Source organism: Musa acuminata, chromosome BXJ1-4, assembly GCF_036884655.1.
Source record: "Musa acuminata AAA Group cultivar baxijiao chromosome BXJ1-4, Cavendish_Baxijiao_AAA, whole genome shotgun sequence".
Classification (NCBI taxonomy): Eukaryota; Viridiplantae; Streptophyta; class Magnoliopsida; order Zingiberales; family Musaceae; genus Musa; species Musa acuminata.
In genome coordinates, this window is record NC_088330.1 from 33,949,357 (window position 1) to 33,969,335 (window position 19,979).

General features: G+C 40.0%; 3 protein-coding genes across 3 annotated transcripts; 1 reads left to right on the plus strand and 2 right to left on the minus strand.

The window, feature by feature from the left end:
• Positions 1-655: 655 nt before the first annotated feature.
• On the minus strand, positions 656-4,664 carry LOC103975918 (uncharacterized). Its single transcript, XM_009391059.3, has 8 exons — positions 4,475-4,664; positions 3,645-3,789; positions 3,397-3,565; positions 2,064-2,334; positions 1,709-1,974; positions 1,415-1,627; positions 1,116-1,224; positions 656-962 (listed from the first exon to the last, which is right to left on the minus strand). The coding sequence occupies exons 1-8, from the start codon at positions 4,623-4,625 to the stop codon at positions 901-903; spliced, it is 1,386 nt and encodes a 461-aa protein (XP_009389334.2). The 5' UTR covers positions 4,626-4,664; the 3' UTR covers positions 656-900.
• A 4,277-nt stretch (positions 4,665-8,941) lies between these two features.
• On the plus strand, positions 8,942-10,817 carry LOC135672540 (AAA-ATPase At2g46620-like). Its single transcript, XM_065181033.1, has one exon. The coding sequence runs from the start codon at positions 9,397-9,399 to the stop codon at positions 10,774-10,776; it is 1,380 nt and encodes a 459-aa protein (XP_065037105.1). The 5' UTR covers positions 8,942-9,396; the 3' UTR covers positions 10,777-10,817.
• Positions 10,818-13,862: 3,045 nt separating this feature from the next.
• On the minus strand, positions 13,863-19,787 carry LOC135656167 (uncharacterized). The gene is made up of 6 exons (XM_065175815.1): positions 19,606-19,787; positions 19,314-19,526; positions 16,041-16,120; positions 14,502-14,577; positions 14,303-14,428; positions 13,863-14,193 (listed from the first exon to the last, which is right to left on the minus strand). The coding sequence occupies exons 1-6, from the start codon at positions 19,753-19,755 to the stop codon at positions 14,065-14,067; spliced, it is 774 nt and encodes a 257-aa protein (XP_065031887.1). The 5' UTR covers positions 19,756-19,787; the 3' UTR covers positions 13,863-14,064.
• Between the last annotated feature and the right edge of the window lie 192 nt (positions 19,788-19,979).

A 19,979-nucleotide genomic window follows, 5' to 3' on the forward strand; every position in this document is an offset into this window, starting at 1 on the left:
CCAGTCAATACCAGGAGAGGAAAAGTACAAGAGGAAGGAGCGGTGTGCTATGTGTCCACGGTACATCGGGGAGGAAGAAGAAGGAAAAGAGGAAGAAGGAAGAGAAGAAAAAAAAAAAAAGAGGAAGGAAGGAAGGAAGAAGAAAAATGGTGGAGAAAGATGAAAAATAAGACGCGCACTCGGTATGGTATTATGCGGTGAGGTCATGTGATCACTCACTGTGTTAAATCCTACGTGCATGCGATTACGTGTTTCCTTTTTATATGAATGAATGATGTGTGCGAGAAGCGATTAGGGTTATCATACGAACTGCGTTTCCTTTTTTATATGAACGAAACGGGAATCGGTTCAAGTTCGGAGTGGTATATATCATCCGTTTCGAACAGGTGATTTACTGGAACAGCAACCCCCATAATGCACGACCAGCTCAGATTTCCTCGATGGTCGGGGGCTCTCAGCAAGACTTCCATTTAAGCTACGGCGGAGAGAGAGAGTGAGGTCTTATTTTTCTACGTAGTAATAAAAGTTCAAAAAAACTAATTGATGAGAAAGTTGTAGCGATACGAGCCAACAACGTTGGCAACACAAGTGTTTGGGCACCAACAACACAAACAGACGAGTGAAGCATTGAACCACCAAAACGTTTTGACCACATTTGGAATAGCAGATGGAACAGCCAATGGATTATAAGAATGCTTGACCATTTATTTATTTGGCCAGCTCTCTAAACGGAGACGCCTCTATGTATTTCTATATTGTGTAAATCGAACAGAGAATCAGATACAAACCACTCCATTTGGAAAATTTTTGCTGCTTCTAAATGAAAAATGAAGACTCCAAATTCTTTCTTCACCATTTAATCACATACTGTGAGTGCTCTACTGCCCCCCCTTTAGGGGCTCAAATGTTCAGAGTCTCTGCCTCATCATCCCCCTCCGTCATATCAGTCCAAACATGTATCACTGCAGAAGAAAGCACCCCCAGTGTAGTGTGATATGAAAGGGTCAGATTTGCTTGGCAAAATTTAGCCAAAGAAAATAATAATAATATAAAAAAAGCTGCAATGATAATTCAATATCACATTTTTACTAATTGATAAAACATGTATTACTTACTTGATTTGTGGCTGTCAGAAATCTCCATGAGCCGCTTTTGCAAGACTGAGGCCATGAACAGGAAAATAGAACACATTCCAAACATGATTGTGATAGGGAAAGCATTTACCTGCATAAAACCCAAAGTAAATCACTTGTGAAAAATGCAGTTTGTTTTGTATTCTTTTTTGCATATGCATCGATGATGCTTATAAATACAGCATCGTCAATCAGCGACTTCCTTCTTATAATAGAGCTATCACATAGCCATTTCAACTTCATTACATAATAATCATGAGGTAGAAAGTTTCGATGCTTACGTTGTAGAGTACCACACAGACAAAGATGTTGAGGGGAATGCGAAAGAAGTTCATAATCGTGCTCCTGGCCTCCTCGGGTATGTACTGGGATCTCATCTTCATAATGGATGGCCAAAATATGCCAACACAGGCTTCGAAGACACAAAAACCAAGGAGCTGGATGCAGCCTCCAAAAGATATGCTGTCACCTTGCTCAGAAGGTGCTACCAAGAACTGTTTCACATTAACGTTGAAGTAACACTCTTTAGCCAAAAGAAAACTTTCAAAAGTACTACATCTTAATAACAGGCTTACATTACAGACAATTGGAAGCAGCAGAGTGACAGCAGAGATCGCAAACACTATCTGCATATAACTTTCAACTTTGAGAGTTGCATGGGTCATCAGCCTGGATGCTATAGAGCTCCCCAACATCGAAGACAGCATGAACGTTGCAAAAATAAAGCCATGAGGTATATCCTCATCGTTTGGGCTCAAAGCAGGGGTCCACAAAAAGACAAAAGTGTACATGGAACCTTCAAAGAGTGATTGTATTCCACCCAGCAAAGCAATTTTCTCATCTGTTATCAACACAACAATTAGAGCAACTGATGGCCCTAAATTAAAAAAGGTATTCTGGTGTTGTCAACAGAAGTTAAATCACACTTACCGGAAGCAATGGCTGCGGCAGCACTATTGAACTGTGTGATCAAGTCTTTGCTTTCAGAAGGATCTCCATAATTTTCACTCCATGATGACAAGATAACAGCCATGCCAAAGGTAAGGAAGCATGCAGCAGCATCGAATGGAGCCACAGGATGAAATTCCAGGTTATCAACCAATAAACTAGCTAAAAGTCCAGAAACAATGGCAATAAGACCATTGCCAAGAAAGATAGCCTTTGAGAAAGTTACTGACAACCACTGTGGGTCAAACCCTCTCTGTGGAAGGGGCAACAACCGATTCATCAGAACAAGGAATAGGAAACTAATGTCATATGAGCTTGTAGCCGACTGATCAAGCAGACCCAATGGTTTAGCAGTTCTAATTCTCATTATGTAATGACAATTTATTCTTTTACGCAAAAAAAAAAAAAGAATATTAATTACACCCTATGATAATAAATTTAGTCAGATCAGTAACTTGGCTACAGAAAAGAGTATTTTATCCTAGTTTTAAGCTACCAATTATACAAAATACAATAGGCAATGTTTTAATACATGGAACAAAAACTGCAGGAGATCTGATACATAAAACATAAAGTGAAAACTTCTGGGGATTAGTAGACAGATGAAACTGCACAATAAATGAATTTATAGAATTGCTTCTATCATTACTCTTGTCGATGAATATTCATATCTGTGACTCTGTCACAAGTGCACACCCACCGAAACATAAACAAACATAATCATATAATCATTCCATATAGGGCTTAGACATAGCTGAGCCACATACCCAAAGAAATGAGTATTTATGCATTCCCCAACAGTTGAACGCTAAGGAATGGACTCGGCTTATCTTGAGGCTCCAAGAAAGTACAAGTACTATCATTCCATGGAGGCCTTGCCGGCTGTTAAATGAAGCCGTGGCCCTCGTGGCTCCCATCAGCACAGCACCTTTTACAGAGCTTTCAGGCCAAAAGTCATCATTTATTGATCATAAACCATGATTCAAAATGGTCTTGATACACAATGTATATTAAATCTTGATTAAGAAAGAAGGTGCAGATAAAGGGGGTGAATGACGAGCTAGCAAATTGAAGAAGCAAAACCTACATATAAAAGAACCTAGGAAATATCGAACAAGTCAAAGAGCTGCTAGAGTTAGGATGTTTTATAGCAGAGACAAAGAGTGTCACAGTTATTTCATATTAATTCCTACAAGATCAACATCTCATCTCAGTCCAGCAGCTTAACCCTTTAAGCCATGAACAAAATCTCATTGTTCTATATAACCGAAGTGGTCACAACCTCAAAGTTCTAGTAGTGGTTGGTCATCCTCACCTTATTATGTTCTGCAACAAGCCATGATTCAAATGCTGAGAAAAGCAGAGACGTAGAGATTCCTCCCAGTATCCGGCCTATCAATAAAGACGTGTATTCTGGACAATGCTTAGTCAGACAGCTGACAATGTACGTGATGCAGTAGGTGACACAAGCTCTCTTACGACCCCTGCACTCAGTTTCAAAAACCGCAGACGCCTCTCAGAAAGAACTCGAGCAATTTAATCGATCGACGAGGAAAGACTCACTGTTTATCGGCCAAAGATCCCACAATCGTCCCAAACAACATGGAAGATCCAAACCCCGCAATGAAGAGCCGGCCGATCTCTCCCTTGTTGATCCCATACTGGCTGTAGAGGTAGTAGACGTACGGACCCTGCAACCAGTCACCGGCTGGAAACCAACCCAAACACGCAATTCAATCAGATCCTTCAGTGACAAGATCCACGATGACAAAAATGATGTCTGGTCACTTTTCGAGACTCGGATCTATTCAGAATAGCGTCCGTTTCTCGATCATACGAACCTACTTCAACTCCGGCATTCAAAACAAACATCAAGAAACGGAAAAATCAAGATTCCAAGAAACCAAGTCGCCGAGCTACCAGAAAACGGGAATAACCCTAGAATTCATCGGTTCAAATCCGGCATTCAAATCAAACATCAAGAAACGGAAAAATTAAGATTCCAAGAAACCAAGTCGCCGAGCTACTAGAAAACGGGAACAACCCTAGAATTCATCGGTTCAAACCCGGCATTCAAATCAAACATCAAGAAACAGAAAAATCAAAAAATCAAACAGCAAGAAACAGAAAAATGAAGATCCAAAGAAACCAAGTCGCCGAGCTACCAGAAAACGGGAACAACCCTTAGAATTCATCGGTTCAAACCCGGCATTCACATCAAACATCAAGAAACAGAAAAATCAAGATCCCAAGAAACCAAGTGACCGAGCTACTAGAAAACGGGAATAACTCTAGAATCCATCGGGTCGGGCAAAAGACGGCTCCGATGTGCCTACGAACGCGCGAATCGATTTGGATAAAGGCGAGATCCAAAGCGGAAGGGAAGGACGAACCCATCATGAGGGAGTAGACGAACAGGTAGTTGTTCTTGAACGTGTCGAAAGCAGAGGAGATGGCGACGCGGTCCTTCCTCGTCTTCCTGAGCTCCATCGCCGCGACCGCCGCCGCCAGCCCGCCGAACACCAGGTAGTAGAACACCTCCATGGCTCCCCCCTCTGCTTCAGAGCTCGATCGAGCAAGAAGGAGAGAGATCAGCGATGTGGTCGGTTGGGCTCGACGCACTCGGCTTATATGGTTTCGCAGGGGAACCGTCGGCCACCACGTGGCGGTCACGTGGGGTCCAACGTCGTCAACACCAACGGATTGCAGGTGACACGTGAGACTGACCAAAGAGATGTACGAGATATTATTTCGTTTTGTTGGTATATTTATTCGTTGTGGTCAAAACTTAGGTTGCATTAAGTTATAATTGATGTGGAATTAATTACAATGAGGAATTTAATTTTGGAGCTCGATTTGAACGATTCATTAATAAGTCTACGTTTGATGAGAATAATTGGATTGAGCTTTTTAATGCATACATAACATGTGAATTGTGATATTTCTTTCATTAAAATAAAAAAAAACTTGATAGTCGTATTTTAATATAAAAATAGATTTAATATTTCTAGAAATATTCTTCCCGCCAATTCATAAACACACACGTTTGGTTGATTGAATTGGCATCATACATGAATTTTGATTGGGTTGTAATATTAGTGGTATCATAGGAGAATGAATACTAAAACACAGTAATAATAAAAAGATAATAGAAAAATACATAGATAATTATGTATCAGCTTAAAGATACATTCCCTCCGAAAGAAAAATATGGTCTTTCACTGCTCACCATAGAAAATATTATAGTGCTTAAGTCTCATGTTATAATTAATATATCAATTGAAGCACAAATAATATGTATATATTACCTTCACTTTATGATATGATTTGTGATATCTATGCTTAATAAATATGATAAATAATAACATGTTCATGTTTTTAACTTTTAAAATTGAAGTATATGCATTTTAAAAATATCATTCTTAGTGTTATATAAATTTTTGACTCAGTTTACATAAGTGTTTATATTAAACATAGTACAAATAAGTGTGTTAGCGGGCTTGAAAATGAGATTAAGTTATGGTAATAAACATAGACTAGAAATGATGATTGAATTATAATCGATTTGAAGTGAATATTGAAACTTGAATATAATTAAAATAAGAAAGATTATGTTTTAAATCTTATGTATCTAGAGAATAATAAGACACTTACGAGTAATAAAAAATTAAATGAGAATACAAATGAAAGAGAAGTATTAAACTAAATGTTGAAATATATAAGTGAGATTGAAAGATGAGTTTAGATTAAAAATATCATCTTTGTCCAAACTAAATTAAAATTAATTAAAATTGCTATGACATTAAAATTATATTAATAAAAAACTTAAAATAAAGCCTAATAGGATTGAATCCTATATCTCAAGGTAATCTTTTCAGCGCTTCTATCTTAATTTTGGCCTCATCCTTTTTACCCGGCTAATAAGCTAATAACTCATAACCCTTTATCTCCTTCTTTAGTCATTCCCTTAGCTTCTCTCAAGAAGATCGTAAACCCCAACTCTAAAGAACACTAAGGTAAAATAACTCAATTCTTCCCTTACTATACTTAGGGTTTCAATCTTACGAATTATAGGTTGATCTTTTTTTTATTTACTTTGAGTAACCTAAACTTCGAATTTATCTATATTTTTTAGATATGTTTTGGATTATTTTCTTATGGTTTTAAGGCCTCTAGTATGATCTTAATTTGATATTGGTGTATAGAGTTATTACTATTTTAATCTGAGATACTCATAATCTTCTATTTTTTTTAGAATGAGTTTTGTTAGAGCTAAATTAATCCATTTAAGGATATGATTAAACTCTAACCTTTTCATATATTTTAAAAGTTTTCATGATTTTGTGAGATTTGAAATTGAGTAAAAACCATGTCTATACACCAGGATACGATATTTATAAGTTTAAATAATCTTAACCCAATTTAAGTAGAATAAAATAAGTATTGATAATTGAAATATGAGGGTATATAGCCTCCAAATGATTTTATTTAAAGGTAAATTTTGGTGTGTATTTAGTTCTATATGTTTTGTAGTATTTTATAAAATTTTATGATAATTCAAGATCGTTTGGTTAACTAGAATAGTGAAAAAAATTTCTTTACTGAATTATGTGATAGTTTGATTAATACTAGTTCATTTGATTGATTATATAATAAATTGTTAGAAATTTTAGTGATGGAATCTAGGTTAAGTATTGTTTATTTTATGAAGAATTTTATCAAACTTTTTTTTATGAATTATTATAAATCGATAATCAAGAGGTAGGGTTCTTAATCAATATATTTCATGACTATATGCTCTTAATTTTAAAGGTATATCGCTCCCTAGTATCCTTGATTGTTAAGGAACATGATCTTTCCTTAATATTTTTATTTTTAAGTTTAATCAAGTAAATATAAATTTAATTCACTATAAAATAGTGATCATATGAATTATCATATGCATAATATATTTTAGAAAATATATTTCGAATGATATAATTATCATGAGCTAAATGAAAATATATATGCTTTGTACATATCAAAATATATGAACTATGATAAAAATATCTTTCATACATGCATATATGATGATGTACAATGTGAGAGTGTATGTGTTTTCTATGACGTGCGGTGTGGGAGTGTATAGATATGTTACAATATGTAATGCACGTATATGCTATGACGTATAGTGTAGGAGTACATATATATATTATTGATAGTTTCCCTAACTATATGAGTAAATCTCTCTACTCTGATAAGATTTCTCTAATTGTATGAGAAAATCTCTTTACTCTGTTGAGGAAAATCCTTCCTCTTAATCTGTATAAATAGGGGGAGAATAGCTTCAATATAAAACAGCTTCTTTAATAATTCTTCTTGTCTTCTATTCTTTTCAACATGGTATCAGAACAAGTGAGACTAGCGAGGTTCCACGACCATCGAAGCCTGTTATTCACTACATTCCTTGCCTTTGTAGAGTAGAGAAGGGGGGAACTCTTTCCCCGTCGGACTCGCTTCCCTATCGGACTCCCTTCTCTGTCTGTAGTATGGTCATCTGTTGTATGGTGCATGATGCCTTCGCTACTACCCCAGTCGCTGTCGTGACCACACCCAACGTCGCCATCAGGTGCAGCCACAACAACGAGGGTCTGTTTTGGTATGATCTCGCCCTCGGCAGTGGATCCCTCTCCAACCCTTGCCCGCTGCTTCCCTCTTCTCCTCCATGCGGCCTTCTTCTTCACCGACGTTGACTGCACTGACCCTAGGCTTGGGTTGTCTGCCACCGTAGCATCGTCTTCATCAGGCTGTGATATGCATTAATCGTAGCTCGCTGCCTCGCTGTCAACTATCGATCCTCAACTCTTGCTAAGAGCTAATTGTTGTAGATTTCTCTACCAAATTGCTGTAGATTTCTCCACCAAATCGCTGTAGATTCCTCCTATTGTAGCAGCTATAGTATCGGTGTAACTTTCTCCTGTACTGTAGTTTCATCCTCTGCTGTAGCTTTCTCCTCTATTATAGCATCGCTGCAGCTACCTCCTATGCTACAGGTTTCTCCTCATATACTGCAGCTTTCTCATCTACTATAGAATCGTTGTAGCTTCCTCCTCTGCTATAGCATCGCTGCAGTTACCTCATCTACTGCACCTCTGCTGTAGCTACCTCCTCTGCAGCAGCTTCCTCCTATGTTGTAGTATCACTACAGCATCGCTGCAGCTTTCTCCTCTGATAATAGTAACGAAGATAGAAATGTGACTTCCTATTTTAGTTATACATACTTTAATTATGAACTTAGAATATGAGTACCTACATGTTACAAAAATCGATGATGTTGTTCCATTTAGCTTGATTAGGAATTGGTTTCACCCTAAAAATAAATAAATAAAGTATTATTTATTTATTTTTATTTTTATTTATTACATATTTCAGTCAAATCACATTTATGAGTCAGGTTTTTTATTCAAAATAGACAGATGATTGAATTGAAAAAAATAAAACTAAAATGGAAGATTCTAAGTGATTTTTTTATGTCTTTTCAAAGCAGGGTAGATTCCACCAATGGCATTACTCTAAATCAGGTAAGCTTACTGTGGTTGGGCCCACCATGATCGACAAACATCGATCTTTGCCCTTCCATTTTGTGCAATGCCATAAATAAATAAATAAATAAATATAGAGGATAAAATTTAAAACAAATCCATTTTATTTTTTTTTGCCTATTATTTATATTACCCCGGTCACCATTTTTTTTTTCCTTTTCCTATGACCCATTCCATATAGTAAACTGGTCCAGTATTATTATATTATATTATAATACTTTTAGTAATACCAAAAAAATACTGCAACATAGTAAAAAATTATTTTGTTATTATATTATAATATTATTTTGCTATTACTGAAAATACCATAAGATAATATAAGACCACTATAAACACAATGTTTTTACAAAATTTACAAAAATATACTATAACATAGTGTAATAATATTTAATCGGATTGATCAATCTATAAGAAAAGAAAAAGAAAGGAAGAAAAAAAAAGGATAAATAGCTAATTGTCAAGTCATGAATATTATAGTTATTAGGGAAAAAAAAGAAGATGAATGTTATAAGAAAATTCTCTCCGGAAAACACTTAAAAAGAAATATTTCTTTCACACATATATTATTATTATTATTATTATTATTATTATTGTTATTATTATTATTATTATCATCAGCTCGGCCGCGTATCTTTGGATCGTTGTGCAGGAAACAAAGAATGATTCTCCCACTACAATATCTCGTCGATCCAAAGCCCTCGACAATCTAAGCTTCCGTGGATTAGATTCAGCAAATGTTCCCGAGTGATCCTGTATCCGTGGTTGTCGCCGTCCTTGGCGGCCTGTTCCTCCTCCGTGCCGGGCTATCCTTCAAGTGTCTGCTCTACCTCCTCGGGCGGTGGTGGTCGTGGTTGGACGAGCACACGCATGTTTATCAGCACTTCGAGATCCCGCGGTACACCGAGAGCGGGCTGGAGAACCCCCTCATTCGCCACGCCACCGCCTATGTCGCTTCCCTTTCCTCCCGTGAGTGCGCTGTCGCTATCGTCTCATCTGGCTACGAGCCCAATGAGTTCTCTGTCCACCCCGCCCCCGGTCACCCTGTGCCCGACTCCTTTCTCGGCTGCCGCCTCTCCTGGTCTGCCACTGGTGGAGGGGACCGCCTCGTCCTTCGCCTCCGTCGCCAGGACTGCTCACGCGTCCTACGCCCCTACCTCCAGCACGTCGAGTCCGTGGCCAAGAACCTCGAGCTCCGTCGGCGCGAGACCAATCTCTTCGTCATCTCCACCGGGGGCGGGGAAAGTGGAGAGCCGAGATGGAGGCCGGTGGCGCCTTTCACACATCCGGCGAGGCTCGATACGGTGGCGATGGACCCGGAGGTCAAGGCCTGGGTGCGTGCCGACCTCGAGGCATTCCTCAACGGGCGGGCCTACTACCACCGCGTCGGCCGCAACTGGCGGCGGAGCTACCTCCTCCACGGCCCCCCGGGGACGGGGAAGACCTCCTTCGCCGCCGCCATTGCCAACTTCCTCTGCTACGACGTCTACGACCTCGACCTCGCCCTCGTCTCCGACGGCATAGACCTGAAGGCCCTCCTCCTCGCCACGGGCTCCCGGTCGGTGATCCTCGTCGAGGACCTCGACCTCTACCTCAGCGCAAAGGGAGGCCACGAAGGCAACTCGAGGCACGCCAGGATGCTGAACTTCATGGACGGCATCTTATCGTGCTGCGGCGACGAGAAGGTGATGGTGTACACAATGACCAGCATAGAAGCGGTGGCCACGGCGGTGCTGCGGGAGGGTCGGCTCGACGTCCACATCCACTTCCCGATGTGCGACTTCCAAGCATTCAAGACGCTGGCGAGAATCTACCTGCGGCTGAACGACCACAAGCTGTATCCGATGGTGGAGGAGGTGTTCCAGAGAGGCGCAAAGATGAGCCCGGCGAAGGTCGGCGAGATCATGATCGCGAACAGGGGGTCACCGAAGCGGGCGCTGAAGTTGGTGATCACGGAGCTGCAACATTTGTCGTCGGCGCCGAACTTGGGACAACAACTGCTTGAGCGGAAGGACCGCGGCGGCGATGGGCCGGTGGCAGAGGACGACCCACCGACCGTGAGGGGGATCGGAAGATGGTGTGGGGTAATCAGGACAAGGAGTAGGCGGCTTTGTTGACGCCGGTGAAGCTGGCGGCCGCCTCAGATTGGACGTCGGATAAGTTGGATCCCATCGAAGACTTACCGATCTTTGGGTCGTTTAGCTCAGATCAGAACACTCGACCGTTTGTTCTTACTATATATTCATCCAATAATAATTGATTGAATTTTTTTTCTCTCTCAGGAACTATAGATGACAAATGATTTGATCTCAGGGTGTTGCTACAAGGAGAATATTTTATGTATTTATTTATCAGATTTTAAACTCAATCCTGTGATTTAAGCCTAACATATGTTTACTTTCAGAACAAAAAACTTGGATACAATGAACATCCATAGTTAATTATCATTAGACTATGAACTAAAATTCCAAATGATATTACTATGTTTAAAATAATCATATATAATTTTAATTCAGAGCTGTTGTACTTAGCTGTGATTAACCTGTAATTTGTCATGTATGTTGTGGGAAGGAGAGGGAGAATGTTTTGTTTTATTATGATTGTTGATATGTTATGACTAGAATATGTTGTGGTGCATCTGTGATCATATGTTCCATTCACAGGTAACATCATCATCATATGTTCCATTCCATGCAAAAGGGCATGTACTGCTACTGGTGAGAGTCAGAGGAACTTGGAATCAAATCCTAGGTTTTATGACATGATTAAGCATTCTACAAGGCAAATTAAACTTTAATAAGGAGTCATTTAGAAGTTAAAGTAGGATTATGAGTTCTAACAAAATTAAGTTTACATATGAATGACTTATGATGATGAAAGCTGGAAAATAGATTGGATTTTTTTGTTTTTGGTAAAGGATAAATGACAAAGATGAAAAAAATTGATAGACTGTTAATCATAATTCTTCTCTCAACCTCTCTCATTGGCATGTTACAAAATCATAAATCATACTATAGATAAACAGCATGTCTCATCCTAATTTATTAGAAATCTGGGTTATATGACTCTCAAAACCAACTTATGCTCAATTTGTTTAATAATTAATAGAAATATTTAGTTAATACCTCTTATGATTTCTCTTTTGTTGTCTTAAATTACTATGATTTTTTGAGGTTACAATTTTCCAAATCTATTGAAGAACAAATTCAGTTCTAGTGGCTAGCAAAAAGTAGATTAAATCCTAGAAAACCCATTGAAGCTACTTTTACTCTCTGTTTTGACTGAAGCCATCAACTCTTCAGCTTCTCCTCCCGCAGAAGAAGTCATTGAGGTATGACATCAGAGGTTTACTTATTAATGGTTAGGCTTTAGAGAGAGAAATGTTCATGGTCATGGGGTGTTCCACTTTGAACCATGCAGTAGTTGTTAAACCATTCATTAATGGTTAGTCTAATGCATGTTTTGGTTCAAAGTGGAACACCCCATAAACATCTCTCTCTCTCTCTCTCTCTAGAGTCTAAGCATTAATAAGTAAACCTCTGATTTCTTACCTAAATGACTCCTCATCAGGACAAGAAGAAGGGTTGCCAAAACCTGTTAAACCCTGGTTTTACAAACTGATGACCCTGTTGTTTTCTTTTCCTTCTCAATTAATTATGGTGGCAAGCATTCTCTTTCATGCATCAATCATCATCCAAATCATCAACTGGGAGCACTGAAAAACACTGAGGGCCTACATGAATCTATGAAATAAATATACACCTTGAATAAGAACCTAACATAGTTGATTGAAGGTCTGGTGGGATAACATTCAATATAACAGTGAAGACACAGATTGGTTTTTAGGTTGTTGTTTAGCTGCAAGGTGCATATGAAGACAGCTTAATGGTGATCAAAGAGTACAACCACAACTGTTCAAGTACACTAGAGGATTCTGAAGTCATGTGTGAGCACAGCAGGAAGCAAATGAGACAAGCATGCATGCAAAAGATGCTGAGGGTTTAGACATGAAGGAGAGTGAGCTGACAAGGAGAACAGAGGCTGGCACTTTACCTAGGAATCTCATCACTGAACGCGTGGGATTTCTAAGGACACACTGTTCTGTGGCAAACTCTGTGTTGTTGTTGCCCATCACCACTCTTGCTTTCTTCCCTCATCAGTCGCACTCTTCTCCTTTCTTTTGCAGGATGCTAATCACATGCAGAGGCGTGACTGCTGCAAGCAATGATAGTGTCTTCTTTTCTCCCAGAGTTGGGTGGTGAAAGCTCCATCTTTATGAAGTACTGTTCTCAGTAGTTTATGCATTATCCTATCTGTGTCTCATTTAGTTGGAGTGTTTGAGGTTGTTTGTATCATCTTGGAAGCTTTTGTGGTACTCTCAACAGGTTTGAGTGACTTGTGGAATAATCTGTTTCTTCTCATTAGGTATTTCTAATATAATATGGTTAAAGAAGACTCAATTGGAAGATATCAGCATCAAGATGGCAAGGATGATGGGATTTCTATTGCTGTAGAACTTATGAAAGATGATAAGAATTTTAACCAAATCTTCTCTTGGAACCTATTTAAGATCCAATGTAAAATGAAACATCCTAATTTTTGCAGCCTAATATTTTTGAATACAGATATATTGGTATAATTCTAAATGATATCATGTGTTTTTGTATAAAAACTCTAACCTTAAGATACCTAACAAGAGAATCAAGCAGCAATGTGAACATCAACCCGAAGAAAGATAATACACAAAATTTATATGATTCAACACCCCTTGCATATACCCACAGATTAATAATTAAATCTTTAACTATATGTGAATAAATATAGTATAAAAAGATAAACACCTTTTAGTTAACTTAAACCTCAAGTTCAAATTTCCTTATACACATTGTCACGCAAACCTCAAGAATTATCTATCTACTTCTTTGATCTACCATAATACATTAGGCTTGAATCTATTAGTCAAGGTTTTAGATCCCCCTAATCTGATCAACCTTCCATAAGAACTGGATAATGAGAGTACAAGTACTAACAACACCATTGTGTCAGTCTCACTCCTGTGAATAACCACCAAGATAAAAAGAAAGAAAAAGAACTATGTTTAAATCCGACCAAGAGATAAGCTTGGTTTCTGTCCAAAGATCGGGAAACCTGTGTCAATCCAATAGTCAGATGATTGGGGATTGCTCAGTTTGACCAATACTCATCAACATCAAGTTTAGCTCTGGTCTATACCTTGAAATGAGGTAGAATTAGGCAAGACAATGTCCTAGATTTACATGATAATAACACATATGTAGATCTATCATGTGAAGGCTCCATAAGAAATTAAGTCAGCCTCAGCTAATAGTATGCCGAGGCTGAAACTACACAAGTACATGATACAACACCAAGTTTGCCTGCTCATCTTATTGTGAATTATTTTTCTTTTCATCCACATCTAGTTCTTCATTTTGTTTTCTAGGGATTTCCCACTCCTTGACCTCATCTCTCAGTCCATGTGAAGATGGTAATCCCATATGTCTCTTGCTTCTTTCCTGAACCAGTTGTAAATTAAAACCAAGAATTCAACACTGTAGAAACACTAAAATATGCAGCTTTTCTTTCCTATGCAAAAAAAGAAATGTAGCTTGAAACACAAATTACCTTCTTGGCAGATTGCTGGTGACTCTTAGATTCAGTCTCTCTTTTTCTTATCAAGGAATGTAGTTTTTGTGCTTCATCAAAAAAATGGATGCCTTTGATATCTCCATTTCTAATGCTCACCTCCAGCTGACAATTAGAAAAAGGTTTGGAGATCAAGGAAAATCTTGTAAGCTATAATCACATAAGCTCTCAAACTGACCTGAATGTGAAGAATGCAAACAAGTAGACTAGCAATAGGCAACCAGCTTTCTTCAGGTGAAAGTGACAAATTAGTCCTGTAAAATTACATCAGACAATTGATGAGGAGATATACTTTGTGACTAAAATGTTGCACATGAAAAGACACTTTAGCACCTTGAACATGGGGCTCTGACTATATTTAAGAACATGAGACAGAGAAGTATAAACTTGCTCCTTAATTTATTTATACAGATATTGATGCAGCCATGCTAGTCGTCAAATTAAAATGTCAAATGTTAATGGAAATTGGACAGAATAGATTTTAGACTTCATCCACATAATAGACTCATTAAACAAACACATACTGCTTTTGGATATATCCAGTGCAAAAAAACATATTTTGCAACAAACAAGGTGTTCAAATTATGATTTACCAATACGCACTATGTTCTATACTATATGCTGTTTACAAACGTTTTACTTTGACAATTTTACACTATTATTTTTCAATTTTTGGAAGATTTTGTATAGGAAGTTTATGGGCTATGTATTAATCTCAATGGTTGTGTGGGCCAATAACATTGCTCCTTTCTAATACAAGAGAGCTCAAGGTTTGAGTATAGGAAATAGCCATTCTAAATTTATATGTAAGGCTACAAGCATTGATCCTTCCAAATCCCACATTGGTGAGAACCTGGTGTACTTAGTTTGCCCCTTTAATTGACTATTAGTATCATGCAAATGATACACTAATATTACGAAAAGATGAGCCACTTACTAAAAAATTCAATTCGATAGTATCAAGAAAGTCGCTTCCTTTATAGAGGAGAAATTGGCATCATTTCGAATTCTATCTGGGCAAAAGCAATTCAAAAAAACATGCCAAGAGATTGTTTGGAATTGAAGTTCACCAATAAGTAATGCAAATGCATACATAGTGCTAATCTTATGCTGCCAATGGTTAGCACTTATTTTGTTTTGCTTCTTAATTGAAACCTACACTATATACCAAGTATATATATTTAGAGATCTTAATCTCTACATGGTGTATGAATCATTGCGATGATTACCCAGGCATAACCATTTTCTCAAAAATTAATTATTGCTTAACAATCGATGAGAGAAAAAAAAGTTAATTAATAATATAGCTTTCTTCCTTACATGTGCAATTAAGAATTTAACCATCAAGAAGAACAACCACAACTGGTCTACTATCAATTAGTTATACATAATTGATCTCTCCATCACAAAGATAAACTTAAAGAGGAAGCTATAGTGACAGCTTAATACAAACGAGAAAATTCAAAACTATGAAGAAATTATAAAGAAGCATGAGAGGGTTGAAAAGATAACATGATAAAGCAAATAAGCACCATCACGAAGCTCGTTCAAGAAAGGTTTACTATTTTTTTCTTCATAATGACTGTTTCTTACAATATTGTATGACATGAGATCAGTGTACTCTGCCCTAAGACCTAGCAGATGTTCAATAATTAAGACAAATGAAGTCAAAATTTGAGGAGAAAAGTTCCCATTTTGATGATTTACGAGCTCAAACCTCAAGTAAGGAGCCAAGTAGACGATCGAATAAACGAGGTAACGCTGTCTACTGCTGTCCATCCAAGCAAAAACCCAACTCTGCTCCAAAAACAAGAAAGCCATCACATGCCCATCTGACATAGGAAATCAAACAGTTCTAATTTCGGGTTAACTACAGATTGTCCCCTGTAGTTAGCTACTTTTAGCGTCTCGGTCCCTATACTTTAAAAAGTTACATTGGCATCCCTGTAATTACGAAAGTAAAATGATTAAGTCCATTTCCCTTAACGACGTTAGTTTTTATCGATGAAAACATAAAAATAAAGGATAAAAACGTAATTTCATGTCCAGTGGAGGATGACGTTGATGGCGGACAATGACGTCATTGGGATCGATGGTGGTGGACGGTTTGTCACGGACAAAGTTCTAAACAGGATGTTTAATGTAATACTTATGTATGTCCGTGTCTTTTGGTTTGTTCATGCTTTGCACAGCATGTAGAGGGATGGTCGAAAGCTTAACAGCCCCATTTTAGTTGGGTTTGGTGGCCTTCTTAGGCTTGTAAATAAAGGTTGTGTCATGTGGACACTTGTGAGAGATATTCGGTCTGCAGTGGACCATTTTGACCCTTTGTTGTGCAACCGTTCAGAGCTTGTAAAGTCTGTTTGTAATTTGCATTGTCTATGAAGTGTTTCCTGAAATGTTTGCTTGTGGATCCCGAGTGAGACGCTTTCTCTAACCCGTTTTCTCTTTTGTAGGTCTTAAGGGACCATGGTAGGTTCCGGGGAGGCTTACCTTTGCAGACGAACACGCAAGGGTACCGCACGACTTAGGCAAAACCAGCTAAGTCCGTGACAGATGGTATCAGAGCGGGACAAGCACTCATAGAAACACTTGGCATGCAAATGTGAGGGACCTAGCGGGACTGTGTTGAGGGCAGTCAGCACGCGCGACCGTTTGGGGGAAAACGGGCATGGAGATGTAGGGAAAAGGAATCGCTCGAACGAGCGGGCATCTGAGATTGGCATTTAGAGGAATGACCAACCCTTCGTGTAAGAGGCACCACGAGAACAAGCAAGCTTGGAAGAATGCGAAGCGCACAAAGGTTGGGATGGCTAAGTTCGAGCTACGGCTCGACGTTGACAACTATACTTAATGATTCTCAAGGCAAGCGAGGGACTTGGTAAAGGATGAGACTATGCAAGGCGGAATGAGTTGCTCAGCGACCGAAAGAGTTGTGCAAAGCTCACAGAGGTGAGGGGAATTGCTAACTCGAAGAATTTGGTACTCATGGATGGGCTTGTATGCGGACGATGGAATGTTCGCGGCCATCCCAAGGCGATCGAAACTCGACGCCATGGAGCATTGAAACTTTCTCTTCGGCATGTGAAGGATACGTCCGTAGGAGGCTGAAGTGTGCAGCGAGTTCAGCATGTTGCTAGGCCTTGAGTGGTGCAGCGGGGGCTGTATTGACGTGGAGTCGCAATCTAGCAAGTGCGTTTGCAAGAGGCAGAACAATGCACAGTTTGTTCAGCAAATCAGAGTAGTCCAAGGGGATGGTGGTCTCCAAAACGAAGAGAGATGTTGCTCCAATGGGATAGATATCCAGGAGGGATAAGTCTCGGCTCTCTAGAGGGAGAATCATGTGCAACAGAACGCACATGTTGAGGAGTACCTCAAAAATAACAACTCCACGAAGCTCAATGGACCGAGCGAGCAGCGAAGAGTCGTCGCATGATCTCGCTTGAGAGAATGCATTGGTGGATGCATTGCGAGATCAAGTGGGGAGCGACCCAAAGCAACACAAATGAAGGCATACTTGGAGTCGATATGGAGATCAGACTCAAGGGAGGGCTGACCTGTGGAATGGTGGGCACGAGGGCCACCTTCAACTCAATGCAAAACGAGGAACGGAACAAATTGGGTGTAACTTGGCGAAGTACCCAAGCCGCATGAAGTGAGCCGGCATAGAAGATGGAACATGGAGCGGAGGCACAGAGCTTTCCTTGGACAGAGGTTAAGGATATGAACTCTTGCAAAGGCAAGAGCAGGATCATGTTATTCCATGGGTCCTTCATTCTGATGGAGCAGACTCATCTTGCATGGTGCCAAAGACGAAGGGAGCTTCTGGGCATATGCACCTTATCTCGGAGAAGCATTTGATGGAGGAATAAGGCAACTCAACTTGCGGAGGTGAAGTTGGGTTTAGAAGGCCTTGGCACGATGCAAGAGGACACGAAGGCGGGTACTCTTGAAGAATATGCCATAGTGTTGCCATTCAAGTTGTCATGAAGGAAGCGGTGCACAGCGAAAATTGTGCTGGTAGGGGCAGAGGCCCAGGATCCAGACAATGGTGCACTAATTTCAGCGAAGTCGGTGGACTTCGGGAGCTACTAGGCGACTGACTGTCCTAGAGCGGTGCTTCATCTAGGTGTGACCCAAGAGCGGATGGATGAAGGTCAATTGTCAAAGGAGTAAACAAAATCGAAGGTGGAAGAGACCCTGCGATGTATTGGCAGAGGCCACACATGGAGGGATCACAATTCGAGTTCATCCCACAAGGATCAGAATGCAATGGAGATGTCACCAGGAGGCGACATGGTGCAGCGGATTGTGGTGGAATAGTTCGTGACAATGCGATACACACGACATAGTACCGTGAGGGACTAATCATACAGAGGTATGATCGGGAGCTACTGGGAGCTCCACTTCGGTGAACAACACGATGGCAATAAGGGTTATGGATTCAAGGAGTGAAGACTATAGTACCGCAAAGGCGAGTCTTCCGTGCGTGCATCGAATTTTGCATTGGATGAAAGACTTGATCATCAGCATATGGGGGCTGTGTACTACCGAGGGAAAAGTTCGAATGCAAGTACCAATAAGTCTTATGAAAGGGACTTGATCATGTAGAGGTATGATCGAAGCAGCTAGAGAGTTGGACTGCTCCAGAGCTCATATTCGCTTAAAGGAGGAGAGGGGGCGGGGAGGGGTTTGCCACCATCGACGCTAGTGGCACCGTCGTTCACCACCACCGATGCCAGCAACACTGTCGTCTTCCATCGACGTTGTTCATCACCAAACTTAAAATTACTTTTTTACCTTTTATTTTTATGTCTCCGACGATAAAAACTGAAGTCATTAGGGTAAATGGACTTGATCGTTTCGCTTTCATAATTATAGGGATATCAATGTAACTTTTTAAAAGTATAAGTTTTAAAGTATATGGAGCGAAACGCTAGAGGCAGCTAAGTGCAAACTGTAGTTAGCCCTCTAATTTCAGTAGCCTCACCAGCCAATTGAAGTAAGGGATGAAGCTAATGATCCCCATCACCGCGAACCTCGCATCCGTGGCATCGATCGTCCCACCACCGTCCTCATCCTCGGTCTCACCGGCCGAGATCGGGAAGACGAGCGAATTGAGGACGCAGGCGCCGATAGCAGCGGCAAAAGGCGCGTCGTGCACAAACTCTGCCCTACAAACGCCGCTTCTTCTCCTACATCCCTGTTTCATCAAGCTAAGGTTTTATATATTGACAACAGCGAAGAAAGAGGACAGATGGAGGGATTAGGTGGTAGACTACCTTGTTCCGAGTCTTCTGCGATTGCCTCCAGATCTTGTTCTTTGTTTTCGGGTACAAAGCCACAAGAGAAGGGATCGGCGAAGCAAGGAAGAGGGACGAGGAGGAGAGGGGAGTGGGCGGAGACGAGGGAGAAGCGACGTAGACGATCATTCCGTCACGTACGGAGTCCCGAGGAGAAAGCCGAGTTCTTACCAAAGCGGTCGGTTTTCTAAAAGGGGTTTTAGGTTTTCGAAGCAGACCGGCGATCGAAGCGCTGAACCGGATGGACCGCCGGTTCATTTGCCCGGTCGACGGGGAGCGTGTGGAGTTGCGACTAAGCCTAATATCAAGTTTCACGTTTCATTTGATGTTGATGTTTTGTGTAGTATTGGAGT

Bases quoted from the DNA above. Each gene is read 5' to 3' on its own strand.
- LOC135656167 (XM_065175815.1), bottom strand. From the start codon at position 19,755: ATGATCGTCTACGTCGCTTCTCCCTCGTCTCCGCCCACTCCCCTCTCC. The intron at 16,121-19,313 runs GTGAGGCTACTG...TTTTTGGAGCAG, and splicing joins TCCCTTACTTCAATTGGCTG to AGTTGGGTTTTTGCTTGGAT. The intron at 14,429-14,501 runs GTCAGTTTGAGA...TCTAATTGTCAG, and splicing joins TTTGCATTCTTCACATTCAG to CTGGAGGTGAGCATTAGAAA.
- LOC103975918 (XM_009391059.3), bottom strand. From the start codon at position 4,625: ATGGAGGTGTTCTACTACCTGGTGTTCGGCGGGCTGGCGGCGGCGGTC. The intron at 3,566-3,644 runs GTGAGTCTTTCC...AACTGAGTGCAG, and splicing joins GGATCTTTGGCCGATAAACA to GGGTCGTAAGAGAGCTTGTG. The intron at 963-1,115 runs GTAAGTAATACA...TTTCTTCTGCAG, and splicing joins TTCTGACAGCCACAAATCAA to TGATACATGTTTGGACTGAT.
- LOC135672540 (XM_065181033.1), top strand. From the start codon at position 9,397: ATGTTCCCGAGTGATCCTGTATCCGTGGTTGTCGCCGTCCTTGGCGGC.